This window comes from Danio aesculapii, chromosome 3 (assembly GCF_903798145.1).
Source record: "Danio aesculapii chromosome 3, fDanAes4.1, whole genome shotgun sequence".
In the NCBI taxonomy this organism is placed as follows: domain Eukaryota; kingdom Metazoa; phylum Chordata; class Actinopteri; order Cypriniformes; family Danionidae; genus Danio; species Danio aesculapii.
This window is the reverse complement of record NC_079437.1, coordinates 55,740,195-55,753,672: the sequence shown is the minus strand read 5'-3', so window position 1 is coordinate 55,753,672 and position 13,478 is coordinate 55,740,195. Positions and strand designations below refer to the sequence as shown.

Here is a 13,478-nt window from a genome sequence, read left to right as displayed (position 1 = left end):
ATCACTTGGAGTCTCATTAAAATGAATTAATTTAAGTGATTTTGGTTTGTCATGTTAAATTCCACTTATTTTTTTATACCACATAAAAAAAAAGTCATATTATTTCGAATTTTTTGACTGTTTTTATGATTTCGCTGCTTTTTTCCTGCTATTTTATTCGTGCCAATCAAGTGCAGTCACTAGGCTGTATCTGCTAAAATAAGGCCTGTGGATTTTATCTGCTCTGTGCTCATCCAGTCCCTCCTAGAATTTGTGCAAAAAGTACTGATTTTTGAAGCCTAAAATTACTTTTTTTGCAACAATTTTTCTTCTAATATGTGGAATCATAAAATAAAAACAAATTTACTCTGTCCCATGTCTATGAAGGTCTACCAGATGAGCATTTCATATACAGTTAAAGTCAGAATTATCAGCCCCCCTGAATACCATACAATATTGCTGTCTTATAGTCAAACATATAGTCATGCACAACTTTGATCGAAAAAAAAAAGGTTTAATAAACATATGCAAATTGTGACCATTTATAATTAAGGTTGCATGGGTATATTTTGATCTTTAATTGATTAATTGTTCAGCTTTACTATCTAGCAACCACCCAAAACACCCAAACAACCCCACAGCAAAACCCTTGTGGCAGCAGGTCAGCACTCGCATGCTGTTCAGATCATCTAAAGACCCGGCTGCCATTGTTTCCTCATGTGAACCTTCCCCTCTGTCTATCCGAGTTTTATATGTTCACCCAAACATTAGCCAGAGTCTCCAGCTATTGCCAAATGCGACAGCTACGGCTATAAGAGACATCAGATGTGCTCCAGAGTCCCGGGTTTGAGTCAAGTACGCGTGAACGCTTTGGCCTTGTGTTTTTAAGTGGACATGTCCCGCACTGAGCAGCTGCAGGTCAGGACGCGGGCTTTAATCAGGCCGCGGGGCAGCAGCACCTCCATGATCGTCCCCCCTCAGCTCTTTGATCGCACACTTTCATCTGATTCAATTATCCCCATCCACCTGTTAACGGCCAGGCGCCAATCACAATGGCTGGCCCTCATCTCGCAGCTCAAAGGGAAGGTAGATTGTGTGTGTGCGTGTTTGTGTGTGAGTAGTTTGCATGAAGTCCAGCAGATTTAGCTGCTGTGCCCCTTTAGATCTGTTCTTTGATGTTGTGGTCAAACACTGAGCCAGATATACATATTGTTGCCTTTCAGCCCCCTTCTGGTTGGCATCCTGCATTACATCTCATGCCATGACTGCACACTGCTATAAGGTGCTGTATCTACATTTTTGATTTTTCTAAATCATAGAAATACCATAATATGTTTGCAGATATTTAAGAAACATGTAAAGTGAACATATTTGTTCATCTAAAAAATAGCTATGCTGAAGTCAGTTATTCTCATATGAAAATATCAGCCTGATCTCACGAGAAAACGTAAGTATTTTACGTTTTGTCAGTTTAGTGGCTAATTCATACGAATTCGTACGAGTTCAGTCGTACGAAATTGTACGATTTTAAAAAGGAGGCGTGGCACCTAACCCCACCCCTAAACCTAACCGTCATTGGCGGATGAGCAAATCGTACTAAATCGTACGAATTAGATCGTACGAATTCATACGAATTAGCCACTAAATCAAAAAGTTACGAATTGCCATGAGATTGTGTTGGAAAATATGTGTCCTGTGTCCGAATGTCTGCTTTGTATTACTCTCGATAACCTGCTCTAGTCACAGTTCAAACTATAGCCTATGTTTATTTTATTTTCAAGATCTGAGGCAAACTATCTGCTGCTGCTTTTAGTATGGCAACAAATGTCACGTAAAATGATCTTCAAACTCACATTTGTAGCATTTAAGACTGAATAAAGCATAACCAGTACCTGAGGTGATCCTTGTCATACAACCCCAAATCAAAAAAGTTGTGACAATATGAAAACGCAAGAGATTTCTAAATTTACTTTGATTTGTGTTTCATTGCGGACATTACAACAAGCATTATTTAACGTGTTCTTTGTGATTTTTATTATTATAATTTTTTTCAAATAAACACGTATTCCAAAAAAAGTTGGAGTTTGTAATGTTGCCGTTCAATTTCACAACACTTAAAAGACGTTTAGGGACTGAAGACACAAGTGATGAAGTGTTTCAGGTGTAATTTTCTCCCACTTTTTCTGCAAACTAGTCTTAAGGTGGGCAACAGTACAGGGTTTTCGTTGTTGCATTTTGCGCTTTAAAATGTGCCACACATTCTCTATAGGAGACAGGTCAGGACTGCAGGCAGGCCAGTCAAGTACCTGTGTTCTCTTCCTCCACAGCCAGGACTTTGTAATGTTTGCAGAATGCGGTTTTGATTTGTCTTATTGAAATTTGTATATGTGTCCCTGGAAAAAAGGGAGTATATTGTTCTCCAAAATCTTGATGTACTTTTTAGCATTAATGGTGCCATCACAGAAGTGCAAGTTACCTTTTTCCAAGGGCACTGACACAACCCCATACCATGACAGACCCTAGCTAGCAGTCTGGATGATCCTTTTCTGCTTTGGTCCAGATCACGCAGCGTCCATTTCTCCCAAAAACACCTGAAACACTGATTCATCTGACCAAAGTACACATTTCTACTTTGTGATCCATTCCAGATGCCAGATGGTTAGGACAAAAACTGCTTTTAATATGAAACATGTTCTTGTGTCTCATTGCTTGTAGACAAGATACGATGTAGGCTTGATAGTCAGGCATGCACGCTCCTGTTGGTGTCGTCAATATGGCAAACTGCGTTTGCATGGATTCGTCAGTGGAGGGGCGATGTGGAAAAAGTGTTGTAATTTTGGAGTGCAATACTTAGTTCATCCACTGGGTGTCAATCATACATACTGCATCTTATATTTATACTTTATACTTTCGCCTGGCGAAAGGCCGTGGCTGTGTGCGCACAGTTGTGCTTTATGTGCTTTAGGAAGGCTGAAAAAGAGCGTAGATTTATTTGGCCACTAGATCCTTTCAGAGATGCACCCAGGTCTGTGAGTTCATAAACTCCTTCAGTAAGTATATCTGGATGATGAAGGCTTTCAGCGGTGCTTCTGACTGAGCCAAGGCAAGTTTGATGAGTTATTGTCTCATGTCGGCAGGAGGATTTCCCCTCAGGACACCAACAACAGGCGCTACATCCTAATTACGACCATACTAGACCAAGGTCCAGATTGGTTAACATGGTACGAATGTCCGCTTAAGTTCAGAATTTTCAACTGGGATGATTAAATGTGCAAAACATTCAACTTGTCGCCTCATTTGCATGAATAGTGCCACAGGATGTCAATTCGCATCTTCAGATCACTCGTGCTTGCCGCTTAATATGCATCTGGTGTGAACGCACCATTAGGGACAAAGTACATCCAGGAGGTTGTTTTCACAGAATAAAGACCTGACAGGCTTATCAGCAGCCCAATGCAAATCGGAAGGCTGTTGTATATAGCCTATTTTTTTTGTTCATGATTGACTGCTTCTTCAAATACACGGAATATACTTATTTATCTTATTTGTGTTTAATTCGATGAAATAAACATGGACGTGGCTATTTTTCAGAAAATAGCCTATTTATTTCATTTTAAAATATGTTATATTTATTTAACCTACATTATTAGGCTATTAAATTCTATTTTAGTTATTTATTTAAACTATATTAAATTAAATTACAACCTGTATTTTGCCATTCGTTTTGGCATTAATAGTGTATTGATAACTAGCCTAATCAAAGAACAATTTAACTGAGCTCTGAGAAAAGTTTTGTATGGGGGCCTACAGTCAAAAGTGTAATATTTGAGCCATAGCTGTGGCGAGTCGGCAATACCAGCCTGATCTCACGAGAAAACTTAAGTATTTTACATTTTGTCAGTTTAGTGGCAAATTCGTATGAATTCATACGAGTTCAGTCGTACGAAATTGTATGATTTTAAAAAGGAGGCGTGGCACCTTACCCCACCCCAAAACCATTGGGGGATGAAAAAATCGTACTAAATTGTATGAATTAGATCGTACAAATTCATACGAATTAGCCACTAAAGCAAAAAGTTACGAATTGCCGTGAGATTGTGTTGGCAATACAGTGTCTAAAATGAAACTAATTCTCTTATCAGAAGACAAAAAACACAGGTATCCCAGACGCAGCTTTGTATTAGATTTTAGCAAATATGAACAAAACATGAAGAAAACACCCCCTCTTTCCAAGGAGAAACAGCCATCCGCGGCATCGAGTCCTTTGCCTTCAGAATTGGCCCCTACTGAGAATGAAGCTTGCCTGCCCCCTACTGGTAATGCATTTCCTTAGTCTAACCGTGGTTAGTCATGGCATTCTGTTCCATGAGACGCGCATTTCTAAAGGCCCTTATCCGGAAAACCGAAGAGGTTTATTCTACTAAAACAATTGTCCAGGATGTACTTTGTCCCACTTATTAACATAACATAACATTGCTCCATAATATTTTATTCGTTTTTTTTAATTAAACATAAATCAGAGAGAAACGAAACTGGCTGAGTGGAGCTGATGGAACAAACAATAACCTGCAGATTTTTCAGTCACAAGATGGCTCCAAACAGTCAAAAATGCTAAGCTGACAGAAACAAAATGGTTGAGTGATGCATATGTATTAATTATTCACAAGATGACGCCAAACAGGCAAATTCAGCAGTGTAACGGACAAGCGGATACATATGAATGTGGATGCAAGTATATGAATGTGAATGTATTCACTGACGGTCAAGATTATTTGAAGTTCCTGGATGACCCTGTGTTATTCAGCGGTTGTTATTTCGGAATAACATTCCTTGGAATTTCACAACTGAGTATTTAAGACAGCCATGTAAAGTGAGCGCAATTTAAGTGAATGCTCCTTTAGTCTTGATACTGGAGAGGTTGTAGTCTTTTAAGTGCATTTAGGTGTAGGCATGGGCCGGTATAAGTTTCTGACGGTATGATAACCTTGGATAAAAATATCCCGGTTTCACGGTATTGCGATTACTGCTTTAAAATATATTCTTTTTAAATGTCTGGGAACAAAACAACAACTTTTTCCCCTTTGAAAATATATATATATTTTTTTTTAAGATTTATAATAATTTGGAGCAGTAAACATGTCAGGCTAAATAATTCAAATGAATCATTGACTTCTGCTGTCTTCATTAGTTTCAAAGACACAGATTTTCTTTAGGTATTTAATTATACAATTTATATGTTTACAAATCAAATATATATATAAATAACAATTAAATTATTTACAAATGAAAATAAAAAAAATCTTACACATACCTTAGGAACGGTTTTACAGAAAATGTTGGCAGCTTTAAAACCTTGACCTTTTCCAAACCGTGGTATACCTTGAAAACGCCCCATGTCTATTTAGGTGCAAAGTAAACACCTAAATTGAACTAATCCCTGTTGTTTGGCTGCTTTCAATTAGCAACATGTTTGTCACAAATTTCTCTTTGCTTGTGACACTTGTTTTAATGCTGACATAAAGTAATAGGTTAAATGCAGCAAATACCAAACAGTTATAAATGCTATATGTTATAAGTCCCAATAGAAATGTCTTGTATATTGGCCTGGTACATCTCTACTTGCAGTGATTTATGTCATATATGATAAAAGTCCATGCACTCTATGTGATTGACAGCAAAAAATAAAATAAATCACAGCAGCGCTTTTAAAATGGCTGTTTGATGTTTATTTTAGGATAGAGCTTAATAGTAAGTCCAAATGAAATCACAGAAAAAAAGAAAATGAGGAAAAAAAGAGGCCGTATGTGCTCCCAAATACTTGTCGAGACTTTCATATAGTCAACACATCCTCTCTCTCTCTCTCTTCATCATTCGACTAACAAGGGATTAGTTTAATTAGTTGAGATTTGCGTTAAGCATTCATAATTAGCCTGGGAACACGTTCTTAATTTGCCCGTGAAACAAATGTGTCATGGCTGTCGAAATCAGCGACATCTAGTCAGATGAGTCTCAGCCTTTGAAGCTGTCATTGGTGGCCTCAGTTCAGCAGATCAAACTGGGACTGTCTGCGCAAAGAAAGAGATCAGAATATCACTGGAAATGATATATAATACATGCCCCCAACAGACATGCGTGTGTGGTATGCCTGCTGTTGCTTTATAGATGACCATAGAAACAATTTAACATTCATTCATTCATTTTCTTTCAGATTAGTCCCTTAAGTTTCAGTGGAATGAACCGCTAACTATTCCGGCATGTGTTTTACACAGCGGATGCCCTTCCAGCCGCAACCCACTACTGAGAAAAATTGAACATGTATCGAAGAATTTTTTTTTTTATGCTTCTATACCTACATGTAGATGTGTTAATGGAGATCCAGGAAACAGAAAAGACTAAAGTATCTCGAGTCTTAGATATTGAAACATTTTAAGGCCATTTTAGTGTATTGTAAAGGACAAGCGCTAATACAGTACCATATGAATTGTTTTCTCTTTTACAGGAAGCAGAGATTGTTCAGCAATGCATCACCCTCCAGACCCCTGTCCTCAAGTCCCATCAAACACACTCTGAAGGATGATGTCAAGATGGTGAGAACTTAATTTCATGTATTGTCATTTATTTGTATAGCACTATATGGATACATAATGTATTGTAGGCGGTTTCAACAGTGATAATAAGAAAATAACAAAGAGTAAATGGTGCAAACTTAACTTAAAGGGGATAGTTCACCCAAAACTGAATATTCTGTCATCATTTACTCACCCAATATTTGTTCCAAACCTGTTTGTCTTTCTTTCTTATGTTGAGCACAAAATAAGCTGTTTTGAAGAAAGCTGGAAACCTGTAATCATTGACTTCGATAGTATTTGTTTTCCTACTATGGAAGTCAATAGTTACAGGTTTCAGCTTTCTTCAAAACAGCTTACTAACAGAGGGTCAGTAAATGTTCAGTTTTGGGTGAACTGTCGCATTAAATCAGATATAAATTTCACTTTAACACTGCTCTAAACAAACAGTTGTGTTATAATTTAGCTCAGGTTAGTAAATAGATTAAAAACTGCTTTTATTCTAGCCGAAATAAACTAAATAAGACTTTCTACAGAAGAAAAATAATATTATCTGAAATACTGTTAAAATGTCCTTGCTCTGTTAAACATTATTTGGGAAATATTAAAAAAACTTCAACTGTATTTTGGTTGTCACCTTTATGTGGCCCACTCATTTCAGGTTTTGGAGTCTCTTCTTATGTTCTGATTAGTTGATTCAGGCGTGCTTGATTAGGAAGAGGTTGAAAATGTGTATTGTCGGTGTGCCTTCATGAAAAGGGTTGGGAAACACTGCTATAGAAGATACAGGCGATCATCTCTACTTTTTTTTTCTCTTGACCAAAGTGTGGGTGGTGCAGTACGTAGTGCTGTCGCCACACTGCAAGAAGGTCACTGGTTTGAGCCTCGGCTGGGTCAGTTGGCATTTCTGAGTTTGCATGTTCTCCCTGCGTTCCCGTGGGTTTCCTTCGGGTGCTCCGGTTTCCCCCACAGTCCAAAGACATGTGGTACAGGTGAATTGGGTAAGCTAAAATTGGTCATAGTGTATGTGTGTGAATGAGAGTGTATGGGTGTTTCCCAGTGATGGGTTGTAGCTGGAAGGGCATCCGCTGCGTAAAACATCCTGGATAAGTTGGCGGTTCATTCCGCTGTGGCGACCCCAGATTAATAAAGGGACTAAGCTGAAAAGAAAATGAATGAATGACCAAAGTGTTCTTTGAGCCTCGTATGATCGAAGTTGAACCATCGAAGTCACATGGACTGTTTTGACAATGTTTTCGGTTCCTTTTCTGGACTTTGAACCTCTCGGGACTGTTTCTGTCTATGAAGGATGAGGGAGCACTCAGATTTCATCTAAAATATCTTAATCTTTTGTTCTGAAAATGAACGAAGGTCTAAGGTGATTAATAGCAAAATAATTGTTTGGGTGAACTAACCCTTTCGCACAACTGCTGCACAAGTTTGAATAACTTTGGGTTCATAGCTAGGAATGTTGCCTTGAGTTTTATCAAGTGTTTCTGTTTAGACAACTTCCTGTAACATAAGTTGTTTGCCTCCTTCCCGCAGTCCTATATAGGGTATATGCTGAGCTAGTGTTGTTCCCTTACTGATAAACTTCCGGTGACCGGTTATTGTGAGTTTTTTCCATTTTATACGATTCCTTTTACAGCATCGATGTTGTAATGTAATTAAAATACAATCAGTTAAATAGACTTTGGCATTCATTTAGTTGCTCAAGAGTAAAACGAGAGAAAAAGCCTTTTACTCGCACGCGCCTGTCAGAATCGGCAGGTTAGTGCAGAAGCTCCATTGAATATAATGGGGTAAAATAAATGCTCATATTATAAAGACATGGCGGGGAAAATGTAATTTAATGCAGTGCCTCTTGTACAATCTGAGACCCACTTTATATCGCATATCACTCAGCCAGTGGAGATTTTTAAGGAAAACAGACCTTAAATGTGCCGATTTTGCATTTGCATACAGTTCACCGCCTTAACCCAGGTTACTGGCAAATAAACAGTCCTATTAGCATGCTTTTGCATATACATTACACTTCAGAAGTATCCATCAACTTCATTAGAATTCAGCTTTATTCCTGGTTTCTGATGAGGAAGAGTTGGGGTTGGGTAAGTAAACGTGTGTCATCTGTTCCCTGGTTGCATTCAAATTATGTTGAGCTCAAAAAGATCTGAATTCTCCTGACAAAAGAGCAGCGCTTGGAAAAAAAAAAAAAAAAAAAAAAGAAGGGAGGGGGGGGGGGGGGGGGGTGGTGGTCATGTGACCCACTGCAGGAATTTACTGCATGTGAAGGGAAAAGCAGAAATGATGTGAAACAGTCAAACATCTGGTGTGCCATAAGGGGAATTTGTTCAGATCTCCAGTCCGCTCTCAGTTACTTGGTCTCTCTCTTTTATATATATATATATATATATATATATATATATAGTTGAAGTCAGAATTATTAGCCCTCCTGAATTATTAGCCCCCCATGTGTATTCTTTTCTCAATTTCTGTTTAACAGAGAGATTTTTTCAACACATTTCTAAACATAATAGTTTTATTAACTCATTCCTAATAACTGATTTCTTTTATCTTCGCCATGATTCATTCATTTATTTTGCTTCGGCTTAGTCCCTTTTATTTATCAGAGGGCGCCACAGTGGAATGAACCGCCAACTTATCCAGCATATGTTTTACACAGTGGATGCCCTTCCAGCTGCATCCGAATACTGGGAAACATACACTCTCGCATTCACACACACGCACTATGGTCAATTTAGTTTATTCAGTTCACCTATAGCGCATGTCTTTGGACTGTGGAGGAAACCGGAGCACCTGGAAACCCACACCGAGACGGGGAGAACATGCAAACTTCCCACCGAAATGCCAACTGACCCAGCTGGGACTTGAACTAGTGACTTTCTTGCTGTTAGGTGACATTGCTAACCCCTGGGCCACCATGCCGCATCTCTTTGTCATGATGACAGTATATTTTTTAAGATGCTAGTATTCAGTTTAGGGTGTACTCACACTAGGCACGGTTGTCTTGAATCGTGCTCAGGTGCAATTGTACCCCAATCCCATCCCCACGGCCTACACTCAAATTGCATGATTTGCTTTAACGTCATCGATGATGCGACTGTTCAGTTTAACAGAAGAGAAGCTCTCTTTCTCCATACAATGGAGATTACTTTAGTTATATTGTTTTGTATTATTTTAAGTCAAAATTTTAGTTTAAGTTTGATATGCAGTGACACACAGGCAAATCTTTTGCTAAACAGATCCACCACTTTTAAGGCTCATACATGTTCATGAAAGTCATTGTGCTGCAAGTATTAGGAGGTTTGCTGAAGGTGCAGCTGTCGTGCAGCGGGGGTTTGTATCCTTAATAATTTATAATGCTGCGTTTACACCAGACGTGGATGAATCATCAAGCACAAGTGATTTACATGTTAAGTCAATGCAAAGACACGAAAACACATCATGCAGCGCAATTCTTACGAATGAGGCAGGGCAAATGACGTAGCACAAGTTGAGAATTTTGTGTGTTTGACTCACTTAACATGCGTATTGCGTGAATCGATCAAGTTGAAAAATCTAAACTTCAGCTGACATTTGGGCTGCGTTAACCAAACAGTAGGGGCGTGATTATGATATAGTGCCTGTTGCTGTTGTCCCGAGGGGAAATCGTCTTGCAGACACTGGACAACAGCTCATCAACCTGGGCTTGGCTCAGTTTGAAGCACTGCTAAAAGCTTGCATCATCCAGGTATAGTTTCTGGAGGAGTTGATGAACTCACAGAGCTGGGTGCACCTCTGAAAGTATCAAGTGGACTCATATACGCCGCAGAATGAATCTACAATGTTTTTCAGCCTTCCTAAAGCATATAAAGCACAGCTACTATCTCAATAAAAACCATGTTAGCCATTTAGCACAGAGCTTGAGTCACCAGGCAAACAGAACCCTGCCCATGCTGCGAATCCTCTGTGAAGTAAATTTGACGCATGAACTAAGCGAGTAAAAATCAAAGTGTTCACGTGTTTATTTATGCTCAAATAGCGCAATTTATTTCGTCTTGTCTAGCATAACAGTTAACGTTCATTGAAAAGTGAGAATAATTAATAAATCCACATGAAATAGTTCCTTAAAAGTGACTTTGGGTCTTCAGTTTTACGCTCAGGTGCACTTTGATCTCACACTTCAAGTGTACCCCACCAGGGCCCAACTGAACCGCGTTCTGGCACAACTCTTTCAAATGGGTCAGGGCCGGCCGGCCAACATAACCGTGCCTGGGCCCGATTCAGACCACTCACGCTTGTCAAACAAACCAGCAAATGGGGGTTAAACGTCTAGTGTGAGTACACACTTAAAGTGCAATTTAAAGGCTTAACTACAGTAGGTTAATTAAGCAAGTCAATGTATAGCGATGGTTTGTTCTGTAGACAATCGAGGAAAAAAAAATTGCTTAAGGGGGCTAATAGTACTGAGCTTAAAATGGGGTTTTAAAAAAATAAAAAACTGCTTTTTTTTAGCCAAAATAAAGCAAATAAGACTTTCTCCAGAAGAAAAAATATTATAGGAAATACAGCGAAAACATCATTTCCCTGTTAAACATCATTTTGGAAAAAGAAAATAAAATCACTGGAGGGATAATCATTTTGACTTCAACTGTATACTGTGTACAAATATATGTACAGTTGAAGTCAGAATTATTAGCCCCCCTGTTTATTAATAATATTTAGCCCCCTGTAAATAATATTTGACTAGATAGTTTTCAAGACACTTCTATACAGCTTAAAGTGACATTTAAAGGCTTTACTAGGTTAATTAGGTTAACTAGGCAGGTTAGGGTAATTAGGCTAGTTATTGTATAATGATGGTTTGTTCTGTAGACTATTGAAAAAATATATATAGCTTAAAGGGGCTAATAAATTTGACCTTAAAATGGTTTATAAAAAATTTAAAACTGCTTTTATTCTAGCCGAAATAAAACAAATAAGACTTTCTCCAGAAGAAAAAGTATTATCAGACATACTGTGAAAATGTTCTTGCTCGGTTTAACATAATTTGGGAAATATTTAAAAAAGAAAAAAAATTCAAAGGGGGGCTAATAATTCTGACTTCAACTGTATATGTACAATGCATTATGTACAAATGTATATATGCATTTTAAATAATTGTAGAAAACCGTAATTCATCCTTTAAAAACTCATAAGTATTAGTCTGTATTTCTAAAATAGAATATGAATAAGTATTTTTAAGCATTCTTTTTTTCTGTAGTGTGCAGCCTTAAAAAATGGAGGAAAAGGGTCTTTCAAAAGTCACATGATCGTGTAGACTTTAATGACTTAAAAATGCAGTATTATGATGCAACTATCATGAGTTTGGGGTTTGTAGATTGAAGTTTCTTACTCTCTAGCAGATTTTAGAGTCTGTTTCCCTCAAACGATGGCTGTCTCAGCTAGAAATCCCAGAGCGTTCTCCATCCCTGGACATCGTTTGTCGTGTCTTTGTTCCTCACTGTCTGTTTCTCCTGCAGGCGGAGGCTCACAGGAGACCCACCATCTCCTCTGATGATAGTGACTTTGAGGCTCGCTTCAACAGCTGGAACCTGGGGGTAAAGCTGGATGCTTTTGCTTTTATTTCCCCCCCATTCATTTGAAATTCAGTTTGACTTAATGTGTTTTCATATCTGACTGTTTGTTGCTGTGAATATGGCCATTTCATGTTATTGAAATCACGGACGATAACTTTAGCAATTCAAACCATTTAAAGGTGCTGTATGAAAGTTTTTGACTCTTCCAAAGCATAAAAATATCATAATATGTTTGCAGATATTTAAGAAACATGCTAAGTCAACATTCTTGTAGATATTCTGCTTTGAAAAGGTCCGTGCCGGAACATTTGTCTTAGTTTTGGTCACTTTAACCCGCCCAATGCCAGTTTAGCCAATTATAGTTTAGCACCCTGGATTTCCTTGGTGCAAAACCGCGTATTTGATTCATTCATTCAGTCAGGAAGGCTCTCAAAGTATGCCTCCGCGACCAAAATGCGACCTCCAGTGGACAATAGTGGACAAAAACTCCTTTTAACATGGAAAATATTCCTTTTATCACGTGTAATTGCTTTTATTTAGAACACGACTTAAATCAGCCTTTAGGCTCGACAGTCAGGCACACTCATGTTGGTGTCATCAATCTGGCAACCAGACATGCAATACCTAGTTCAACCACTGGGTGTCAAACATACATACTGCACCATTAAGCTATTTGACTAATAATGAAATTAATTAGCTGATTAGCAGGTGCAGAATTTTAATCTGTATATCCTGCTTTTTGCAGAGCTGCCTCAGTGTGTTGCTTTCAGTGAAGCATGCCAAATCACACTGGTCACGTTATCATCCTCTGCAAACTAGCCCAAAATACACACATGCTAATTTTGTGAGTGCATTTGTGTTCTTATTTGATTTGCATACTAAAGCAATACAGACAGTGTTGTAATGCCCCCCCCCCCTCCTCCCTTCCCTCAGTCATACACAATAAGTCGCACCTGAGTATAAATTGCAATCGTAATAAGTATCATATTTAAGATGAATAATGTGTATATGTGCACACACACATGCACACATACATATACAGTATTCTGTAACCAATTAAAAAAATTCTTAATAATTTTGACCTTCAATTTTATTTAAAATGTGTTTTTTTTATTATTATTCCAGCCAAACTAAAAGAAATAAGGCTTTCCCAGGAGACAAAATATATAATATGCACTACCTGACAAAAGTCTTGTTGTTGATCCCAGTTGTAAGAGCAACAAATAATAACTTGACTTCTAGTGATCATTTGAATGGAAAGTGGCAGCAGAAGGTCGATTTTTCCAATGAATCATCTGTTGAACTGCACCCTAAGCACCACAAATAATGCAGAAGACCTCTTGGATCCTGCATG

General features: G+C 38.2%; 1 protein-coding gene across 1 annotated transcript in view; it reads left to right on the top strand.

Moving 5' to 3' along the window:
• cep112 (centrosomal protein 112) overlaps nucleotides 1–13,478 on the top strand; it is a 313,987-nt gene that overhangs the window by 13,655 nt on the left and 286,854 nt on the right. The window contains exons 5-6 of the mRNA XM_056454261.1: nucleotides 6,479–6,566; nucleotides 12,068–12,145. Of these exons, the coding sequence (XP_056310236.1) occupies nucleotides 6,479–6,566; nucleotides 12,068–12,145 (166 nt within the window). The remainder of the gene's footprint in view (nucleotides 1–6,478; nucleotides 6,567–12,067; nucleotides 12,146–13,478) is intronic.